At 38.2% G+C, this 23,653-nt stretch overlaps 1 protein-coding gene across 5 annotated transcripts; it reads right to left on the reverse strand.

The window, feature by feature from the left end:
* Positions 1-8,432: 8,432 nt before the first annotated feature.
* Positions 8,433-17,996, reverse strand: LOC124164180. Of its 5 annotated transcripts, XR_006865978.1 has the most exons (11): positions 17,764-17,996; positions 17,482-17,645; positions 17,191-17,280; positions 16,966-17,070; positions 16,549-16,605; positions 16,333-16,386; positions 16,189-16,227; positions 15,968-16,104; positions 9,492-9,600; positions 9,143-9,246; positions 8,433-8,626 (listed from the first exon to the last, which is right to left on the reverse strand). XR_006865978.1 is itself a non-coding variant. In XM_046541386.1 (9 exons), exons 1-9 carry the CDS (start codon positions 17,874-17,876, stop codon positions 9,496-9,498), a joined length of 864 nt encoding a protein of 287 aa, XP_046397342.1. In that variant the 5' UTR covers positions 17,877-17,996; the 3' UTR covers positions 9,489-9,495. The 5 variants fall into 5 exon arrangements, 4 of the variants coding, with proteins under 4 accessions (XP_046397342.1, XP_046397339.1, XP_046397338.1 ...); XM_046541386.1 differs by lacking the exons at positions 8,433-8,626; positions 9,143-9,246 and having other exon boundaries at positions 9,489-9,600; XM_046541383.1 differs by lacking the exons at positions 8,433-8,626; positions 9,143-9,246; positions 9,492-9,600 and having other exon boundaries at positions 15,187-16,104; positions 16,549-16,602.
* Between the last annotated feature and the right edge of the window lie 5,657 nt (positions 17,997-23,653).

The raw sequence follows: 23,653 nt of genomic DNA on the forward strand, positions 1-23,653 counted from the left end.
TTGAATTTGAAAAACTATAGCGATCGAAGTAATTCGCCTGAAATTGTTTTAACTTTCTTTCACTCATCAAGTTTAAAAGACGTTTCACTTCAACTTGATAAGAATGACTTTCGTCCTTATTCTCGTCTTACGTATTATTCTTCCGGAAATAATGTTGAAATATTCATATTGAGAGGAGCAAACCCGAATCAACATTTTTCTGTATCACAAAAACAAAATTTTACATCTGAGAAAATTGCTGAAATAAAATATTCAATTTTTATGTACAATCAAATGCAAAATATTCACCAGTCAATGAAACCCAAAATGGTATAGATGATTCCTTGATAATTATGCCAGTCAAGCACAGAAAAATATTTCTTAATTTAAAATGTAAATATCCTTAACGCAGGAATCTAGGAAGCGATTCTATATTTTAGAGGATATTATTATCTGAGTCCAAGATAATGCCTTCTGGTGTTCACGGCCTGAAACTGGCTGGTTTTAAGAAAATATTCTTAGTGTTAGAATGTGTTCGTAATAAAGATACGTCTCTTTCGGGTAATACACCGTGTATTACCCGAAAGAGACGTATCTTCATACTCATCGACCCGCGGAAGCCTGCATAAGGAATGTGTTCGTAATAACTCGGATTACTAGGATTAGTAACAACATATGCCTGCGCGGCAATACATGTTCTGTTCCGGTCCACAAAAATCGTTCATGCAATCAGACATTAACTCATACGTGTTAAAGTATCGTGTAAACAAGTCTTCAGATTGACCAAACCACACGCCAGTTCACGAAGTTCCGCGCTAAATTTTCTATGACCGCCGGCATTGACGTATGTATGGCCCGTGAGCTCGCGTGCTAGAGTATTAAGAAAGCCATTTGATACCTAAAAAGACTAGTAGAGAGAGAGAGCGATGCGTCATCATTTGGCAAATCCACACATAACACTAGAGAACTGTTGAAGAAGAGCTTTGCTGAGGTATTCATGAGGGCATTACGTGTTCGAAAAACAATGCGAGGATCTTCTGGGAAGTGCTTCGAAGTTGAGCAGTAGAAACGACTCAAGTCAAATCGGAGTCTCAGCTTGAAAGCAACATGCAACTTTTATGCAATATGCAACTTGGTATTCGAACTAGCCCGATTTGTAAAGGTATGCGCCGGCTCTTTCCCGGTCATTTAATAATACACCCAAAAAATAACGGGAGTTTCGCAATTATTGAAGTGAAAACTTCTTTAGCGGCGTTAAGCACTTTTGCGGGATGGGGAAAAAGCATAGAATTCGCGTGAGCGTCACCGACCCGACACCGCGATCGCTGCAGCGAGATATACATTTCCGTCTTAAAATTCTTCTCTTAGTATCACATTCTCGGTAGTATAGTGGTCGGTATCCCCGCCTATTCTCCTCGACCTCCCCGACCGGGGTTCGACTCCCCGCCGGGGAGGATTTTTTTCTCAATCTCATACAATTTAAAAAATTTTACAATGGATATTTCAACTACGCAGGCTGACTAGGTCTAGTAAATAAACTCTGTTAATATATTGTTAGTATATAGACTGTTAAAGTCTTTTTGTTTTAAAAATATTAAAATTAAAAATAAAAATCTATATTGTATAAGTTCATTAAATATAAAGAGCTCGTGCATGAACGTGCAGAAGAGTGTACACTAGGGCGGATCGCAAAAATCGATTTTTTTCAAATCCATCTGGCCCAATGAAAAAAAGTTGTGGGACCGATCAAAAATAAGGCCTGAAAATTTTGAGACCTCTACGTGAACCCCTGACCCTCGCTCAAATGCAATTTAGGGGGGGAGGGTCAAAATTCGAAAAATATAATATTTTATGGACTTTCCCTATAGATTTTGCCGAGTTACTGCCCGTTTAGGGCAAATATTTCGTGCATTTTGACGTATCTGCAACCATTTAGCCACAAAATGCCTAATTTGAGTCCGCGCCCGCAAAGAAAATATTCCAACGCCCACGCAGCGTCGCGGATACAAGAGCAGCAAGCCGATCCCCTCCCCTCCCCGCTCGCTTCTCCCCCTCCCACGCCTCGAATGCAGCAAAATTCATCCCGCGTGTGCTGTTAGGAGGGCGTTCATCTTTGATAATATAAATCGGAAGATGGTAGAAGGTAAAAAAGGATACTTAGTGAGACGACTTGTCCCTTATTTGGCGCCTCGTCGACGTTAAACAAAGCGATGTTACCTACTTTTAGAGAAAAGATGAAATATTTTTAGATATGCAAACGCAGGAAAGGAGCCTACAGTCTATGAAGACGCCTCTCGAGTGGCTATGAATGTGTGGAAACTTAGGATAAGGTCTTCTATTCCGGTATTGTCCGACAGCCGTGACGCCGCCGGCGTCCCCTCCCCGCTCCCCTCTCGAACGCCCCAGATGCACCAAAAAATCACACGAAGTGCGTGTTTCTTCGTTAGTCTTACTAATATTTGATGTTTCAGCATCGTCCGGTAAGGAACAATAATGAAAGAAATACTCAATTATCTGCTTTCTAGTCTGTATTTCTTATGGCATTGTCATTCCTCGTCTTTCGCTGCTGTCAACAAAGTTTTGGTAAATTCTTTCGCGAATCTCTCGTCCGCATATATAATAAAAGGAATATTTAAATTCAAATTTGAACGCTCATCAAAAGATTTTTAATTTCCACGGCGCTTAGCTCAGATATAGCCGAAGGAACCGGAGTTTCTCTCCAATATATCATCAGCGGGTAGTCCTTTATGTCGATATTAAAATCCAGCAATTAAAAAAATCTCGGATTGGTCGCCGGATGCATCCTTGTAGCAAAGCAAATTGGGTCCCTAGATTACCCTCCCAATGTTTACGTCGCAAATCCAAGTCAACATAGTGCAATTAGCAAATAGACCACTGTAAGGGATGAAGTACGATTTGATGCTTTCCCGGCGAATGATGTGGGTAAACTCTTTTCAGGGTTCAGCAAAATTTATCCCTTAGGATGAGCCCTAATTCGGAGCTTGAAACGTTTGCCATTATGGAAAAATTAACCCGGTGGGAATGCCGATAAGAGTAAACCCACACTGCAAGAGATGTTGGAATTATGTTTATAGCAAAGGATGATGCCTTCTTTTTGGGCGGTATTCGATTGGTACCATCATAATCAAATCCTTTTTAATTTTGTGTATCTACTTCTCACTCGGAAAGGAATCGATAATCGCAGATTTTATAACTTTTGCTAATCCTCCAACGGGGGAGGCAAACCTCCAAAAGTGGGACCCTGTTACTTGAACTAACACCACACATTCCCCTCTAAACTTGTATTGATAAGTCCTCTTGCCTTTTTTCATCAGACAAGAGTGTAGTCTTTCATTCCAATAAAATGGAGCCCTTTGATGAGACCTCTCTTTTCTTATTCACAGTAATTGGTACATATTTCTCTCTACGTAAGTAATTCTGGTACACTAGCTTTGATGTATCTTACGAAGTTACAGGGGTGCCGACTTAGAAAAAATATTGGGGGGCCCAAACCATGGATCTTGCCCCGGAAAATTTTATAAGTATTGGGTTTTAAGTTTTTTAAGCATTTTAGAAGAGTCATATGATCAACATTAGGACCCTGATAACTTAAATCTCGACAAAATATGTGGACACTCCGGGGAAAATCGACAAGCCTGACACATTTTTTCTCACACCCATAACGAATTTTTGAGGGGGCACGGGCCCCCTCAGGCCCCATGGAGTCGGCGCCACTGCGAAGTTATGACTTTTGCGTCAGCTAAAGTTGCGGGAGCGATCATTGCTGTTGCGTGGTTCTTGCATATACCTCTATCACAGTTGGCAGTCGCATTCTCCACGAAGAAGTTCCAATTTGAATTTAAAATCCTTAATCTTTATTTTATGAGGAAAGTAGAGATACAAATCGGCTAATTTCTCGCCAGTTAAATTTTCTTCGGATGAATTGATGTAGAAAATTTTTGATACTATTTTCCCATACAAGAATTGACGATGTTGACTCAACGCTCTTCGATGATTCCCATTTTTTCCTCAGTTGTCGAGTTTCTTTAGGATTCAATCCGGCAGCCATCATCTTTCTTTTCGTCCGCTTGTCTCTCAATATATTTCATCAATAGGGGGAACCTTATGCTCCCCCTTGCACTTACACAAAAAAACATCGCATAATTCAAAATTTTCCTTTAAAATTGTTTGAGTTTTATACTTCAATAAAATCCTACTTTTGGCCAAGTCTGATTTTCCGTAAGTTTTAGTACTTCCTGTGGTACCGCTAAATCCATTTAGTCACATTCATAACGGAAGAAGAGCGCGTCACCATAGTTCGCACACCTTAAAAGCCTCTCGAGAGGCGTCTTCATAGACTGTAGGCTCCTTTCCTGCGTTTGCATATCTAAAAATATTTCATCCTTTCTCTAAAAGTAGGTAACATCGCTTTGTTTAACGTCGACGAGGCGCCAAATAAGGGACAAGTCGTCTCACTAAGTATCCTTTTTTACCTTCTACCATCTTCCGATTTATATTATCAAAGATGAACGCCCTCCTAACAGCACACGCGGGATGAATTTTGCTGCATTCGAGGCGTGGGAGGGGGAGAAGCGAGCGGGGAGGGGAGGGGATCGGCTTGCTGCTCTTGTATCCGCGACGCTGCGTGGGCGTTGGAATATTTTCTTTGCGGGCGCGGACTCAAATTAGGCATTTTGTGGCTAAATGGTTGCAGATACGTCAAAATGCACGAAATATTTGCCCTAAACGGGCAGTAACTCGGCAAAATCTATAGGGAAAGTCCATAAAATATTATATTTTTCGAATTTTGACCCTCCCCCCCTAAATTGCATTTGAGCGAGGGTCAGGGGTTCACGTAGAGGTCTCAAATTTTTCAGGCCTTATTTTTGATCGGTCCCACAACTTTTTTTCATTGGGCCAGATGGATTTGAAAAAAATCGATTTTTGCGATCCGCCCTAGTGTACACGCTATAAAAATACAGGTCAGTACAATTTAAGGCAGTTTCTTTTATGTGCATAGTGAACAATTATAGGTTTAAAGCATATTAAATAAAAGAAATAAAAGCATATTATATTTTAATATATAAATGATGTTACTTTCTATTCATACACATCGTATTTTTAACATATATTTAATAATAAACAGTTTGCTGAAAAAAGTAATTTCAATTTTTGTTGAAAAATGAGTATTACTGGAAAAATGAGTTCTTTGATAATATTAAATCTATATAAAAAATAAATGGATAATAATTATTTCAGTTTTCACTTCTGTCGGCCAGTCCCACGACTGCCCCGTTTTTTTATTAATCAATGATTTCCCACCAAATTTTTATCACCTTCAAAGCAATCCTCATGGACCGCAACACATTTATCTAATCATTTCTTCGACTGTTCAAAACATTTTTTTAATTCACTTAAGTCAACGTTCTTTAGGCTTTTTAGCGATTTTTGTTTTACCTCATATACAGTCCCAAAACGTTTTCCTTTTATGTCCCTTTTCTGTCCAGGAAATAAAAAGAGTCACAGGTGCCAATTTCTGGTGAACTATTGGCGTCATGCCGTTTTTTGTCAAAAACAGCTTCATGGACAGCGCGGTGTGGGCGTGTGCGTTGTCGTGGTGGAATAACCAACCACCTGTGCGCCAAAGATCCGCCCATTTCTTCCGATATTTTCCCTTAACCTCTGCAAAATATCTACAAAGTTCGTCAATGGTTCGGCAACGATCTTCTTGAACGAAGGAGTAGATTTTCGCAACATTGTCGTCCGTTCTTGGTGTTAACGAATGAGGATGGTCATTAATCGACATCTGTCCATTCTTTAAACGCGAAAACCAGTCGTAGACACGTGTTTTACTCAGAGTACTATCCCCAAAAGCAATTTTAAGCATTACTAGAGTTTATGCGGGAGTTTTCCCCAACAAAAATCAAAACTTCACAGCTGCACGTTGCTCCCGGCAGTCAGCCATTACACATTTTCATTAAATCGGAAAAAGTTGGTTAACCGAAAAAAAATCCCATAGACAAACGGATGCACTCAGAGCGAACAGGATTCACACTGACTCAGGAAATATCATTGCTTGGAACCCTTTACAGGAAAAACCGAGCCCCCCCACAGCGCTATTTCCGTTACTTTTGGGTCCCCCTCCAATGAACTTAATTTCTCGCGAAAAAATATACGTCACTCTATCTTTTCCAGTCAGGACCAAATGCGGATAAAAGGTAGGGGGCAAAAGGAGCCCCCCCCCCCCCTTGGGTATCCAATTTACACTAGATAGAATTGTAATTTTTTTCGGATCCCCACTACTGCTGGTAGGTTAACCCCCGCTTAGCCCCCCCTGGTCCCTGTTCTGGATATGCCACTGGTCAGGACCACATATCAAACAACTACGAGGATATTTTAATACACAATTGTGCGAGGAAACCAATAATAAGCTGCCAGTAAAGTACGAATAATCAGCTTTAACCCTTTCTTTCTATTTGTTTCACCATTGCTTTCTGTTTCGTATTTACTTCGAATCGTAGCCAGGTATTGAAATGAAATATTTGTAATTATGTCAATTATGTACCTTTAGTTGTCCCATCACTTCGATTGGACAAAGATTCAGAGCGAAATAATTTTTCCTGATGAAACACGCGTCTTTTTCATACTTTAGATATTTGAACTGCTATTTGGGCTTTCATACGCGAATGTTCGACATCAACTAGATAAAAATCGTCGCAGACACTTTCGCTTACAATTTCAAAGATGAAGTCAATTGGAAATTTTTGAATCTCCTGATAATAAGAAATTTTCCACGGATGTACTTTTTTCCTTCGTCCGTCTATTTCAATTGAGAGTTTGCAATGAATTCCTGCATGTATACCCTAGTCAGTCAAAAACAAATTGCGCGTCGTAATATTTGGAAAAAGACCTTTTTTCCGATGCTGTCAATGATTTTCTTCAATATGAAGCCTATTGCAGTTTTTTTTCCGAACAAACTGCGCGTCAGACATTTTCAAAGCACAATGCCCAATGGATACATTGGCTTTGCCTGTTATCAGAAAATATACAGCTTCACAAAATACAGTACAAGTATTTACCGGCCGTAACTTTTTCTCGGTAACATTGGAAAAATATTCCGTCCCATTAACGTTTTATGGCATTGTTTCCTCGTTTTCTAGTCTTTCAAACTCGATTCTCAACTGAGTATTCATTCATTCGAATAATTCCTAATTAATTCACAGGAGTTGTTACCCAAAAATGCATATGAAACAATTTAGAGCAACAACTATAGTAACCATTGTATGCTCTTCTTGCTCCTGATGGAAAAAGTGCCTTTGAATTATTTACCTGTAAGTAGTCATTTTACTTTGAACTCGTAACCACCTTTTTAATATCCATACTCACCTTCACAGATTATTACACTCCACTGAATAATCATCTTAGGTACGGCACACCTATCGCATGCCTCCATCCAGAATCAATAGGTGGATATTTTTGCTGGTGAAGTTTATTTTATTTTTGCAGCGGATAAGAGGATTGCTTTCATTGAAACTTTAAGTGCATATTTGAGAGACTCGAGCTTCATTATCTATGGGTTCGTACACCCTGAATCTTTAGGAACTATGGTGAGTACACTAACTGAAATATAGGTGTAGTGTACGAAATGGATAATCGGATTTTAATACCCGTTATTAAACCAGCTTATTTCAAATGATTATAATTTTTTAAGGAACTATGAATTCTGTCCTCTTCAAATTTGGTGATGGAACTTGAGTTACGTACAGTATGTAATGTATTGCAGGTTACAGCATATGCCATTCTTATGCAACCCAGTGTTATTCTTCGTTGAGCTTGAAATTGAACATTCGACGCACGGATTGCCCCTGTTATTCGGTAGATAATTAGTTTACATTACTATAAATGGATGCAAGGGGTAAATTTTTCTCTCTACCCAAATCCAAGAGGAACAAGTTTTTACTGAGGATTTGAGATTTAATATTTCGTATTGGCGAGACATATACGGACGATGAGGGTGATATTCCCTCATGTAGGGACCCACCCTCAATTGTGAAAAGTAAAGAAAATTGTTTGAATGGTAAATATCCTGAATATTTATTTAGAAATCATTAATATTTATGACATATTGATTAATTATGTACAGCCTACATAACCTATTCTTACCGAAAGTCCTCCAAAAAAAATTGAAAATTTGTCTCTCCCTTGTATTGTATTTTTCATAATTATTTTATCTATGTCCCAGAGCGCGTATGTGAACTGTGAAATTTAATCCTCTACATATCGCAATGCTCGGACATGGAAGAAGGAGTTGGCCAGGAAACATTACTTTTATTGGAAAATTGTAAAAAAATAAAACAATCGACGAAAATACACTTGGTCAAACGAATGATTTAACGATGATAACGATAATGATTTAATGATAACAATAAATGATAACGATAATAATTTAATGATAACGTCTTTACTCATATTATGTAAATCATTTTCGATTCATACATGCTCACATTTTCATGCATTGTTTTTTTCGCAGGGGCTCCAAATTGAAATGTCCATGTTGAGCTGCATCACGAGAGTTGGCTGAAACTGACGGCATGGCCTGGACTAGAACAGTCAACATGCGTTACTTGTATTACTGGAGCAATGTTTCCTGGAAAAATTGAAAATAAAGTCAGATGTTAACGTTTGAGATAGGTAGGATGTTTATGAAATGCATACTACTTAAACAAGTTGATTTACTTTGAGGAAGGAATGTATCAATTTATTCTAAATTGGGGTAGAGTGTAGAACGCAACAAAACTTTACAAGGAAATAAATTATATTTTTACATCGTATTAGATTTGCAGAACCTCTATGAGGTTCGGCAATTTTTTAACTAGAGGCCTTACAAAAACACCCATGATAACGATTAACGTTTTAATTTGAACATGAATGCTCCACTACACTGCCTAGAAAAAAACTTTCGTCAGACTGAAATTCGAGTGGTAAACCTTTAGTATCAATTGTCTACGTTAATTTTCAGATAAAATTTAGGAACTTTTTCAAATTATTTTAGCAATAAAATGTATATTCATTCGAGCAACGCAGCCTCAAAGATGAATTTGGGTGCCTAATATAGGTACTCAATAGACATAGATAAGGAGACAGAATATATATGTAGCCGTACCTGCACGCTTATCTTCGTCTATTTCATATGTTCCTCGCTGGAAGAAGAAAAAGGCCGACCGCAACCAATATGTCAATCTCCTCAAATTCGATCCTTTCGGTGTCCTGTTACATCAAAAAAGACAAAATTGCTCATTATATTTCCGTTATTCATTGCCATGTTGGCATGCTTGTAAAAATATTGTTATTGATTCTATAGAATGGCATTCAAGTTTACGTTTCTTATGTCATTCGTTTCCATAACTATAAGATTTTGATGAATTAATTTAAATCTCAATTTTAATTAATTCAATTGTTCTCAATTAGTCTTCGATTCGATTTTCCGTTGGTGCAAAAATTATTGTGCTTACTTTTTCATGTGTTTTCTTGGAGCTTCTTTTGGTAGTTCTTGCATTTTGGCTGGAGTATGAATAAAGTCGATTTTTCTTGGAACTTCTTTTGGTGGCCCTCTCCTTTCGCCTGGAATAAAGATCAAGTCCTCGATGATATATAATCACAGTGTAATCCGTGCAATTTGGCTAAAATATAATTTTTTTGTTCGTTTCATTTACACCAAAACTTGATTCTGTATCGATATGTACGAATTTCTTCCAAGTTTTCGGTAGAGATTGGGAACATATTGTAATGATGACATTTATAATTAGATTTCCTAACTTTCACGTTAATTGTAATGCGTTCAATGTATCATAATTCAAAATCAAGCAACCCAGTCAACACAACAATTATGGCCACAATGTGCCCACACAGAAAATAAACATCTATTAGATATCTACAGATAGATAAATAGTTATCTAATAGACATCTATCGTAGATATCTATTAGATATATTATTGTCAAAACAGCAGCATGTCTAATACATATCTACGGTAGATGTCTATTAGATAACTACTTATCTATATGTTTTATACTTATTATCTTAAAAAAAATTTCCCATGCCTATGCTTGCTGCAATTAACATTAGTGAAAAATGTGTCACCGTACGATCAAAATGAAAACTACAATATATACTGCCATGTCATAGCATCGAATCAAGGCCCCCCGTGGGAAAGCCACGCTCACCACTAGATCAACAGATCCTGTTGAAGAGATAGTGCTATTTTGGGACTATATAACGCTTTTAAAAATACCGCTCGGAAATTAATTAATTACAGCCAAACTAAGGCCCATTCAATGGAACCACTATCAGACAAACCGCAGTTCGGCTACACTGTGGCTACGCTACCCATTCAACACAACAATAAAAAATAGTCATTTTGAACCATTAATCTTAAAATTTTCTGGAGGAGGGCCCCCGCAACTCCCACTTACCCTGGCAGGTATGCAATACCCCCACACCCTAAAGTATTAGTTGCTCTTAAACCCCCCCGAGCCTTGATTCTTAGCTGCACCCCAGTTTGAAACTATGCTCTACTTACACACAATTTCTTCCATGGTTGACAGATGACGATGTCCCGGTATCAGGCTCAATTTTCAGAAATTTCAGTCCCTTTTTCTGGGGTCTACAATGAATATTCAGGAACGTAGGTATTATCCTTCGGTTGCACGAAACAGTTTCTTTGACTATCTCAAAAATTCACAGTAAAATCTTCTGTTATATTCACAAACACGTCAATCCTCAGAGCTATCCCTTTATGAACAAATTTTACCATAGCGACGGCAACAATTGGTCTCAGCGAATTCATGAATGCACTAGCACACCGGAATGATTGTTCGTGGTGGTTCATTTATAAAAACTCACAGCATTTTTCCGATCTACACTTCCAGCATTAGTCATTTAATTTTTCCATGGAAGTACTTTTAATTTTAGCGTATGAAAATATGCCACAGAAATTTATTTCTCTGAATTTCTGCCTTCTCTTTTGTTCTGAACCGCAGTTGATCGCTCTAACTACTACATTGGATCCTTTCACTGCGTTTTTTGAAGTTCAAAAACCAATTAATAATGAAATTCACTACCTCTTGATTAACCTTGTGGTATTCCATTATAAGTTTTTCCTGGATATACACAATTACTTATACCCCTTCTTTTATATTTATATAAGAGCGCGACCCGGATTTCAATGAATAATCATCATAATTTGCGCCTGATGATGATGATTATTCATTGAAACCCGGGTCGCGCTCTTATATAAATATTAAAAAAGTGGTATAAATAATTGTGTATATCCAGGAAAAACAATTAATAATGCTTTTATAGACCTTATTGTGTATTAATGGCTACAAATAAGTCCCCTCAGTAGTAATGGTGATTTTAATTCGTATAAAGCGGAAGTTTTTATGAAAGTTTTCGTCCAGTTATGTTTATGGTAATGAAGTACTTGTACTTGACACAGAAATATAGTTTTATCTGGAAATTTTCTTTCATTAACTACTGAATTTCGATTGTGTTTTCATTAATTAAATAATTTATATTTTTGTGAATGCAATTTTTTTTCACTAAATTCAAATGTAAAATGTGTTGGTAGGTATGATATATTTGAGGAAATGACAGCGGTCTAATCCGCACCGAAATATTTTGATTCAGGCAAAGTCCGTCATTTCAGTGATTTGGATCACATGTCACCATTCACTTGAGTGAGTCAGTCGCGATTGGTCGATCGTCGGTCACTACTTATACTAATCTCGATTGAATTCGGTCAAAAACCATATCTGTATATATTTTATTATGTAAATTTAATGAAAATAACTGCATATTTATTTACCTAATTTCACAATAAATTGGAAAAGTAAATATTGTTTTGCCTAGGAGAACTTCATTCGTTCCATTACACAGTTTTCGGTTGTGAATGACGGAAAACCATTTCTCGATCAATAACGTTGATTTTCTCTCTGATCTCGATGATCAACGTTGATAAAACGAATTCCTACACCTATCGAGTAAATTGTTTAGTTGCCGGTGACTTAAGTGCCAAGTGCGCGGGGGCCCTAAGATGTTCTCCTAGTCGCACGGAAATATATTTATTCTTAATTGCTCGACCAATTTAAATCTTGCGCGTAGTCTACGAGTCTATTGCGGTTTCCAGCCTGATACGTTTAAAATTGTATGCTACGCTTTCTGTACGTCCGTTGCAGTCTTTGACGAACAAACTTTCCTTTGTATATTTTTGAGCTCACGGATGAAATATTTCTGCGCCGTATCCCCTATAATATATATAATATAGCACATTATGCTCGCTGAGGTGTGGCCTGAAAAGTGAGAAATAGCACCTCTCCGTTACTTTTTCATCAGAAAATTTTCCCTCAAGACGCCTGACGAGTTTTAGCTTCTTCGTCTGTGCCACAAAAATTTCTCATATTCACCGACAAAATCATAATTCGATTTTATTTACCGTATTCTCCCGTATGTTTCTCCCAGTTATTTTCAGCTGCACACCCCGTGATACATAAAGGAAGATGAGAAACTCCACAAAATAAACTCGTCGATTTAATAACCCCAACACTAGAAGTTAACTAACGAAATAGAACGCTCAATAACCACATCATGGAATACAGCACAACTTAGAACATAAGCAACGGTACGATTCAGGGGTGGGATGGGTATGTGCCATTTAAAACACTTGAAGATCTTCAACCGTGCGGAAGCAGTTGCCTTCGCAATTTAAGTGGAGGTGTACTTAAAGGAAGCTGGTGACACCTACACTAACACCTTAAATAGAGAGCCAACTTAAGTACTAGTGTAGACCCGGCAATAAGGGCGACATACCCATAAGGATAACGCGTATAGGCTTTGATACATCAGTGCCATCTACGCCAGTGGTCATGCAGTGGTCCAAGGCTGCCGCGAGGTATGAATGCACATCTCGGCGCGTGTTTCAAACTTTTGTTACGCGTCACGATAGGGCGTGCTATTCAGGCTTAATAATGCTACTGCAATTGCGAGAAACTTAAAAGCAATGAATGTAGGAAAATCTTCCTGAAGAACTTCCCCAGGTTACAAAAACAGTAACCATAATACAAGATTAATGTACAACGTCAACGGGCGATCTGGTGGTTGGTCTGAATAATGATCTTGGAAACTTACTTCAGTGGACATTGGTATTTATTTATACAATAACTGGAAACCGAAATACAACAATAACAATTTAAATATGACATACTAGAAATGAAATCTGTGGAAGTTAACAATTTTTCAAGCACATGAGATGCACAAGCAACAAATATCAGTGACAACAGCCCCCATGAAAAAATCGTATAATCCCTGCATAAAATTTGTACATATTCTTATACAATATATAAATAAATAGTCAATGTCAATAAACACAGAGACACACAAAAAAAAAAGAAACACTCACACGGGAAAATAAACTCGGATGCTTTTGAAGTACTGACTTCTTTCTTAACCTCTCTAAGAATGGGGAGGAAAGGAGAGTGTTGGAAAAGGGAAAAGAGGAGCGAGGGGAGAGGTGTATGGCAAGAGGGGGTTAGAAAGAGACGTTAGGATGCGATGTTCAAACTCGGAAAGCTATTGGCTTGCAAGTGCCAAATGCACGCCAATTCGAGGGTGTGGAGGTTGAGGGCGGAGTCAGTTGGAGGGAGGGAGGCAATGACTGAAAATTTTGAAGCATTGATTAAAGACGGAGTCGTACAACAAACAATGTGTAGGTACTGGTAGAGATGCGTGGGGGGATGATGGACAGCAGGAGGCGCGGTGAACATAGTGATTACCTCGGCTGACAAAGGTTCCACGGTCGTTGTACTTGACACTAGCGACTATATATCGGAGTGCAACAGACTATTAGGAGACTCTTCCTCCTACTCCCCTCTCTCATCAGATCCTAACTCTGATTTCCACGCAGAACTGAATGCCCTACTAAAAACAAAAGGTCCCTCTGAGGGCCTAAGCCAGTCAGACATTTCCCTTCTCTTACCAGCTCACACCACTTCGCCATCTTTCTATATCCATCCAAAAATTCATAAAGCTAATAACCCAGGCTGCCCCATAGTTTCCTCTCGAAACCCTCCTACTCTATCTTGGCCTTCGTTGATTTCTATCTCCAACCCTTCGTTCAGTCCCTTCCATCATACATCAAAGATTCTCATGACTTCCTTTCTAAACTCAATTCTATTTTCCTCCCCCCAATCAGCCCATTATCATGGCCACCATTGATGTAACCTCACTGTACACTTCAACCCCTCATTCTGAGGGACTTGCTGCTCTCCGACACTATATTTCATTACCACCTACACCTCAAAACCCTAGCACTGACTTTCTTCTTGATCTTTCCCATTTTATTCTCACCCACAATGCCTTCTCTTTTAACAATAACTACTATCTGCAAGTGTCCGGCTGCGCTATGGGGAGTAGGTTTAGCCCTTCTTATGCCAATCTTTTCCTTGGCCTGTTTGAGGAAAATTTCCTCACCAATTACCCTCTAAAACCTCTTCTTTGGCTTAGGTACATTGATGACATTTTCATTCTCTGGCCTCATGACATCGACTCTCTTAACACCTTTGTTTCTTCACTCAATGCTTCTACCTCAGTTTCTTTCACCTCTTCCATCTCCATAACTGACATCACTTTCTTAGATGTGGACATACACCTTTCGGAAAACAACAAATTCAAGACATCGATTCACATCAAAGCCACAAACAAACAGCAATACCTCCACTTGCCAGCAGTTGCCATCCACCACACACCAAGCGTTCCATCCCTTAATCCCTCTCTGTTTGGGGACATAGAAGTTGCAACAATCCTGAAGGTCTTCAAAAGTTCCTCTCCAAACTTCACACCTCTCTTCTTCACCGCAGCTACCCCGATAAACTTTTGATTAATAAAATTAGAAAAAAGCAGCGTATTTCCAATAAACCCCGAACCGACAAATATATCTCTCCTTCTCTGCTCACCACCTACTTTCCTGGTGATCACATTCTACAGAACATTTTGAAGGACTTGTACCCCATCCTTTCCAAACACAAGTCCACCACTCAGATTTTCCCCTCCACTCCTCGGATCACATTTAATAGACCACCGAATCTAAACACCATATTTAAAGCCACCCGCCCCCTTCAAAAGGCGCAGGCAGTCACCATCTCCACACCCTCACCTTGCAATCATCCCAGGTGTAAAACCTGCAAGATTTTCTCTCCACCCCCTGCCTCTTTTCTCCCCAAACTTAAATGCCTTCTGATTTTCCCATCCACTACTTGTACGTCTACCAATATCACTTACCTCCTTCACTGCAATTTCTGCCCCGCTTTCTATGTCGGCCAATGCACCAGCACCCTCAATCTTAGAATTACCGCGCCTCCTGCTGTCCATCATCCTTGCCTCCCTTCGACACTTTCTTGACTATCGACCTGCACCTCAGATACCAAGTACTGACTTTTTGGTCGATCTCTCTCGCCTAATCCTCACTAAAAACACCTTCTCCTTCAATGATAAACATTTTCTGCAGATCAAAGGTTGCGCCATGGGAAGCAGATTTAGCCCTTCATACGAAAATTTATTTCTTGGTCTCCTTGAAGAATCCTTCCTATCTTCCTACCCACTTCAACCCTTACGTTGGCTTCGCAATAAAGATGATATTTTCCTTCTCTGGCCTCACGGAGTAGACTCACTGAGCTCTTTCATTTGATTGAGGCCATGCTGAACCTCATCTTCCCGTTGCCAACGTTGCAATGTCCTAATGGACGGCAGCAGAAGCACCTTTTGAAGGAAGCGGTATGCCTTTGGCCCATGAGAGTATAAGGACATCGCAAAGTCCTTAAACTTAGCGGGCCACCTCTTCCTAAGCCTTTTCATCAGTGACAGCTGCAGCTGCACAGAAAACAGCATATGGCTTTGTGGTGACAGGTACTTCTTAGAAGTTTCAATGATGCCTTTTACCTCTGTTTTGCAGGTCACCTTCCGAGGGGCTTTCAGCCGATGAGCCTTAGATCTCAGTGCAGCGATTTGGCCCAAGAGCTTCCAAGCAGTCCCTGGAGTTGGTTGACTCCTGCCACTGCTGCAACTGGATGTGGAAACTGTAATGAGGATAGAAGTGCAATAATAGACATTTTGAATCATACAAAGGGATCAAGCATTATGAGGAAATGAAAGAGTTCTACCTCTCTTTGGAGCTGTCATGAGACCAGCCTGCAGTTGAGCTGTAGATCAGAATTACCAAAGTACAATGAGGTAAACTGGAATACGTTATTTCAAGGTTTATTAAGCAACAATCCAATGATATAAAGGAAGGAATATCTACTCACCAACCATTGGTGTTATGGGAGAAGCATTCCCTTCAGCAGCAGGAGAAGCTGCAACTGGTTCAAAGATATATTCATTAGGAAAACTACTTAGAAAAAGAATGGACAGTTCAACAACACAATACATACAACTATTGCAGTAGCTCTTGTTTTTAAATTGTTATACCTGAACATTGAGAGTATGGGAGAACAACAAGCATTAAAAATGAAGATACATACCAGCCACTGGAGTGCAGACGTGCTTGTCCACAGGCTCTGAACACATTAACTTTTCTGCTCCACAGCATTGTGATATATGTGAGAAGAGAAAGTAAGGTATGAGCTAAAGAGAACTCATGAACACTGTAACAATTGTCTTCATAAAATTGTAGCATGAAATATGTACCTAAAAAGGTGTGTAGAAAGTTCTGTTTACGATTAAATAACGACTTAGTTAGAAACAAAGGCAATGGTGTACTTGTTCAATAAGGCAAAGGTCCACAAGACTCAACGAAAAGGGGCATTACTTATTTCACTCGGAAGTGGATGCAATTATTTTAATCATTAAAGATAGGCACAAGAATGATGGATATAACAATGTGGCTATCAATGAACGAAGAACAATATATGATGACGAAGAAGCAAGTCAAAACATACCTGTTTCTGGAATTGGTGAATCCCTTTGCTCATCTACCATTCCCACGGAAGACAGAAGAGTAGGCTCACTGTCACTTAAATCATTGAGTAGCGTCGCCTCTTTCTCTGTAGGATTTTCACAAACATATCAATTGCACATATCTGCTAACAAGGGAATTTACATTTCTACTAATTTGTTTCAATCCTGCGTGGATGGACAGCAAAAGATCGTTAGTGGAAACTTACGTGTGGCGGACCCTGACGCAGGAAGTGATACCGCCGAATGTGAACTACTACCCTCTTCAATTATCTGCGTCCCGTACAAGGTAAAGGTTTCTTCACATGAAAATTAAGACAAGGATAAGTGCAAGGAATTGATTATTGATAGGAGTACATCTTTCATAGACTGTATATAATCATAGACGTAGTGTAAAATAGCAAACCCAGCCTTTAATAATAAAACCGACAAAGAAGTATACATTTCCCTCAGGCTCTTCGGAGAGAGTCATGCACAACATAAATAATTCTCACAATTACCTTCCACAACACTGGGGACTGCTGTCGATTTCAGCCGAGGACGAGGTTGAAGGCAATAAAAATCTTCGGCACGGAAATGTAAGCCGCAGACGAACTGGTTCTTGCATTTCTCTAGTCCTCCCAAGAGATCAGTACGGAGACAGAAACGGGACCATTTCTCCGATCTTAAATTAGATTGAGGTATAATCAAGTAATGCGTTCACTAAGGCAATTGCCTTTGATTATACTTTCACTAAGAGCAAAAAGGGCAAGTAAACAGACCACATTAATACAAAAACACACCTGACTGGATCCTTAGGGAAATGAAAAAATGAAATATTTCTATCCAGCCGCAGGTAAGATGCGCTCTCGCACCACAATGCCGCACACTGTCTTCTGCCATTTCTTTTCGCCATCGCTAGTGACAATTGGGAGTGATACCACCTAAATTATTCCCTATACACACGCCCGATACCACCTTTGTTTACATCGGGATTCAATGTGGCAGCCCCCAGTTCATAACTGCCGAGCAGACAGCCCAGGCTACACCAGCGCCTCTATGTTGGGTTGGCCGTTGGAGCTCCGGAAAATTCAAAACAAAAGAGGTTTCAGTACGATAGGTACGATATGAATCGTGATACGCTTGGCAAATTTCAATTAATGTCCTGATTTATATGTCATATGGCCATGCGGTTCCCTTAATCGTAGATGTTTTAGTCAGTTCCTGTTTACATTGGTTGCGTGACTGGAGTATGTGTCAAAGTATTCCTGAATTCCCTTGTTTCGTTATCTTAGTAAGTTGATGGAATTATTGTTGTTTTGATGTAAAATTTATGGTGGTATTTAAGGTAAAAAAATGTTTGTTGACGTTATGAATGGAGTTTTCCCCTGTGAAGTACTTGAAAATGGTCGTTGTCTTCTGATTAACTTTGATTATCTATTTATTCGAGTAATTATTTTCATATCAACTTCTCTTTTAGTGACACCGGATGAATGGATTTCAGTTCGGAGGATATTTCGAAGAGATTGAGGGACGGGGCTATGGACTACTATTCGGTGCTGAATTGCTCTCGGCAGGCCACTTACGACGAATTGAAAAGGAGCTATAAAAACCTAGTTTTGAAATGGCATCCTGATAAATGTAATGGAGTAGAGAGGGAAAACTTTTTATTGCTATCCGAGGTTTGGAGAACTTTATCCGATCCGTTGTTGAAGAAAGAATATGATCAACGGTTGGAACGTGAAGAAACGCTCACATCACATGTCGTGTACGATTATATCAAGATTGAAGATATGATGTGCGATTCTGTGACTGGAATGCATTCGTATGATTGTAGATGTGGTGGGGTGTACCAAATAGCTTTAACTGATTTAACCAAGGGAGAAACAGTGGTTCCCTGTGAAGACTGCTCTATGGCGATAGTGGTGAAAACTTCCTGATGAAGTAACGAGGTGAGATATAATTAATATGGTTAAATGGAAAGGTGATGTTCTTGGATTCATATGTAATCCATGCGCTTGTGGTTGGAAATGATTCTATTCCCTTTCGTATTACATTTATTCTCAGCCCTAGCAAATCAAGGAATAAATTTGTATTTTTCTTAACTAAAGTTGCATCTAGGTATGGAAAATGCACCAATTCCAGACCCTTTATAAGGTTGTGTTGTTACATAAAGATGCATGCCAGTGGCGCCGACTCCATGGGGCCTGAGGTGACCCAAGCCCCCTCAAAAATTCGTCAAGGGGGTGGGGAAAAATGTGTCGGGCTTGTCGATTTTCCCCGGAGTGTCCAGATATCGAGATTCCAGTGATCAGGGTTCTAATGTTGATCATATGACTCTCCTAAAATGCTTAAAAAACTTAAAACTCACCACTTATAAAATTTCCCTGGGCAAGATCCCCGGTTTGGGCACCCCCAATATTTTTTGTTATTCGGCATCCCTGATGCATGCACAAGCAATTTTATTCCCACAGTATTAGTTGTGAAACAGTCAAATTGTCTGAAATCTACTCTCTTAGGTTATCTGTTTGTTTAAAATTAGTGATATAATTGGTAATATTAGTTTTACTGCATTTAAAATATGCTTGCAATGCTGCCATACCTGACTCCTAAAATTCTGCATAGCCTTAAAGCTGAACCAAACAGCTGTATTCATACTGCTGTATAAACAAAATTTCTTACAGGAAATGCTGAGGCTGTACATTTTAACAATTACGCCTAAAATAAATAAAGTTGTGACGTAGCATTTTGACCCATAACATTGTAAGAATAATCTATTTTAGCAGGTGATTTAACTGTTGATTTGATGTCATATGCAAAACACAAATACTATACTTTCAGTTAAAGACTAGTAATTTTACCCTAGTATCTAATAAAAATATCTTGGTTACATCATGTCTTCAATTACTTACCTTGTACACTGAACACATGTACCATAGCAGGCATTATAAATGTTCCTTGATGTACAGCTTTACCTTGACCTTCCCAATGTCTGACCCTTAACAAATACCCCTGGAATGAGCTGCTAGAGGAAGATCTATTTTGCCTGCAATGCTCTTTCCACTGTACCAATTTTTTTTCTCGCCAACAACATCCTGATGATCCACTCATTGCCATAGTTTAAATGAGATATTCCTGGCCATATTTGGTTTCTCTCTTATTTTGTATCTGTCCCTTAGATCATATATACTGCTAGACGTGCCATGCTCCACCCCTACACATGGCTCGCCATGTGGCCAACATCTCCCCTCCGCTCCCTTCCCTACCCTCCCATTTTAAGGCGGCGTGACGTCACGCTTGGGAACCGCATCGTTGTAGTGCATGGCTACGAATGTGGATTCACTGAATTACTGTGGTATTTTGACCATTTGCTTCGCGATTTTACAAATGAAGTACTAATATTTAATGCATTATGTATGAGAAGTATTCTTTCAACCATGGTTGGATTGATGAACTTAAAATTAATGACAGTGGTATTTCTTGGCATTGGCAGCGACGAAAATATATTCTGGCAGTAAAATGAAGAGAATGCCCTTTGTACACTTCCGTAGTTTTTTTTCTTATCCCGACATGCCTCGTTAGCGATCTAGCATCATTGGTAACATCGTTATAAAAGTATTAAATCTTACACAAAAATTGGAAACGGGGGGAATTTTAGAGAGGAAAAGGGTCGTGGTGTAAAGACTTTGCCGGTCGTCCACAAAGTAACATGGCAACATCTTCGCATATTGAGTTTTTTAACGGTCTCTTATGCGACACAAATTGAACTGCGTGCAAGTGCTACTAAAAAAGGAATGTCAACAAATAAGCTATTCAGATGATTTTGGTAAGTAATTTAGTTCTTTCATAAATGCCTATTTTTTTATTAAGCAGAAAGCACTCGTGTTATTTATATTTTGTGGTGGTGGAAAAAGGTCTAGCGCCAGCCTTGCAAGTGACACCTACGACTTACATATGCTACAGAAAATTCTGGGAATAAATTACTATTAATGAATTTATAATTAGAAAGAAATAAAGGATTGGATTAAAATAATTTTTAAAATAAATTTGCTTTATAACAATCAATTTTATTTAATTTATCAACTAACTTATTAAATATTTTCATGTAATTATGTATGTATGTACTAACAGAGTTTTCAATTCAATTTTTTAAACAATTTATGACATAATTTTATTTTTTATATTTTTGTCATAATGCGTAAAAAAAGAGGATGCAAATTCAAAGATCATCTAAGAAGTGAATCTCATTTTATTCAAAAACTCCAGATGCAATTGCTTTGTCAAATGTGTGAAATGTTACGGATAATTTTCTGTTTTGCACGGCAGTAGGAATGATATTTCGAAGTACTTGGAGATGCAAGAATATAAAAGATATTTAAATACTGCTGCATCTTCCTCCAAAATTCAGAAATTTTTAGTAAAAGCAACTTATGGAGATGAAGAAAGGAAACTAACATTAGCAGAGGGATGTCTTTCAATGCTATTTTTCATAATCATTCTTTCAAATCTAAGGCCTGTACATCACAAGTTATCAAAATGGTTTTGCAGCGCACAAGATACATAATGCCATTAAACAGCTGCTGATTTGTTGCCCGCAGATGTGGAAAATACTGTTATTAAAATATATTTTTATTTCTGCATTACACTGTGCGTGTTCAAATGCTGAAAGAATTTTGTGAAACTGCGGAAGTCGAATGTAGAGAATACTTGGTTACTGTAAAACGCGATAGTTAGCTCTTTTGTCAGCTGTAGGTAGAATTTTTAAATTATACCACACTATGAAATCCTACTTTCTATCCCAGGTTTAATATCCTATAATTTTAGAAGAGAGTTTTGAAAAAGAATCCTCAAATTTAGCTGGAGTTTATACACAATCAATCACCTCTTTTTCAAAATGCTATTTAAGTTATTGAAGGTGATAAAATTTTGGTAATCTAAGTAGCGAATGAAGCTAAAATTTTAAAATATTCAAAATTTCCTATATTAATATGATCTAAATGATCCGAAAATGATCTTTTTAATGAGGTATCATTGTTTAAAAAATATATTGGTTAGAAAAGGGTAAAATCTTGGGCTTCAGCACAAATATTGATGGAGTACAAATGGTTATAAATATGTATTTCATCATTTTGAAACAATGCATATTCCATTCAATATTGCACTAAAATTAAGGAATATTCATTGCCCTTACCACAAGCTAATGCTGTGACTGAACGTGATTTTGCTTCTGTAAATGAAGTGTGTGCATCAGGAAAATCACTATCAGGTGTTGAGACTTTGAAAGCAATTCAATGTGTGAACTATAACTAAACAAATTCATGTGAAAAATATCATGACCTTTTCCGTAAAAGAAATTAACAAAAAAATTGCTCAAATGTAAGAAATATGCCAAAGAAAAAAATAATACTAAACTTAATTTTTAATGCATCATATTTGTAAATTGTAATTGTGTTGACATTAGAAAAATATGTATTAAAATACAATTTTGCGCAGTAATTTTTTCTTGTAACAAATAAGTATAAAAAATAATAAATTAAAATAAATACCAGATTTTTAATAAAGAACCCCCTCCCCCTCGGTCAATGGTGTACCACTCAATGAATGTTAAAATTTGGTCACCTTACGTAAATATCTCGTAACGTTTAATGTTCTCATATTACGTGTTTACATATTACATTCTTAATAACTTTTTGCACACATTAAAGGCCTTAGTTCATCGCAAAACTATATTTTTATGTCTAAAATCATTTTGCGTGCCCAATATCTCCACTTTTCAGCTGCTTTGCAGCGGATGAGCGTTAAAATATTTTAAGCGCGTGTATGGTATATCACCTGCATTCCCAGCCGTAACGTCACGCTCCCTTTTCCCCCTCACTTCCCCTCCTTGCAATGTTGGCCATCCGCTTTATCTTGCGCCTGATAACAAAACAAAAACTGTAGGTGCTTGACGCAATACATTATGCGTTTACGCATGCAGCACGTTTACGCAGTGCATTTTTTCCAAACAGAGATACTATAACTGGTGCGCCTAAAGTCATTTGATACGAATGCTGCTTCCTAGGGGCTTTTCTTACACAATTTTGAATATCAGTCAAGTGTCGGTCTGGCGTTGTGTTAACCTGCTCCGTGAACGGGCTAGGTTTACGCAACAGACTTGGACCTAAAAACATTTTTTACGGTTAATAACACACATAGCCAACAACTGAATCCGTATAATTTTTATTTCATTAACTGCTTTATAAAACCACAATGCCCAAAATTTCTTAAGCTAAAACGTAAGAAAATTCATTGAAAATATCTGCGTAAACGTGCTCCGATCCACAGTATGTAGATTCAATAAAGAAAATGTCTTTCTGACAAGCAATTTTGATACTCATTAACGTACTTTTATTGAATTTGTATCCTTATTTCATTATCATAAATTAAACATGATTAAAAACGATACAGCCGCTCTTGATGTATAAATGGTGGAACTAAACTGTAAGTTCATCGATTGTTAGGCGGTACGAAGTTCGCCGGGTCTGCTAGTAATTAAATAAATAGGAAGTGGGAAAATGAAAAATGTGTTTTCATAATGTTACAATAGAATGTCCTTCCATCTACCCTGTCTTCTTTATGAAGCATTTTTGTACTCTTCAGCCATCAGCAATCCTTCCTCTACAGCTGACCCTTGCCAATCCCTCAATAGGGAAC

This window comes from Ischnura elegans, chromosome 8 (assembly GCF_921293095.1).
Source record: "Ischnura elegans chromosome 8, ioIscEleg1.1, whole genome shotgun sequence".
In the NCBI taxonomy this organism is placed as follows: Eukaryota; Metazoa; Arthropoda; class Insecta; order Odonata; family Coenagrionidae; genus Ischnura; species Ischnura elegans.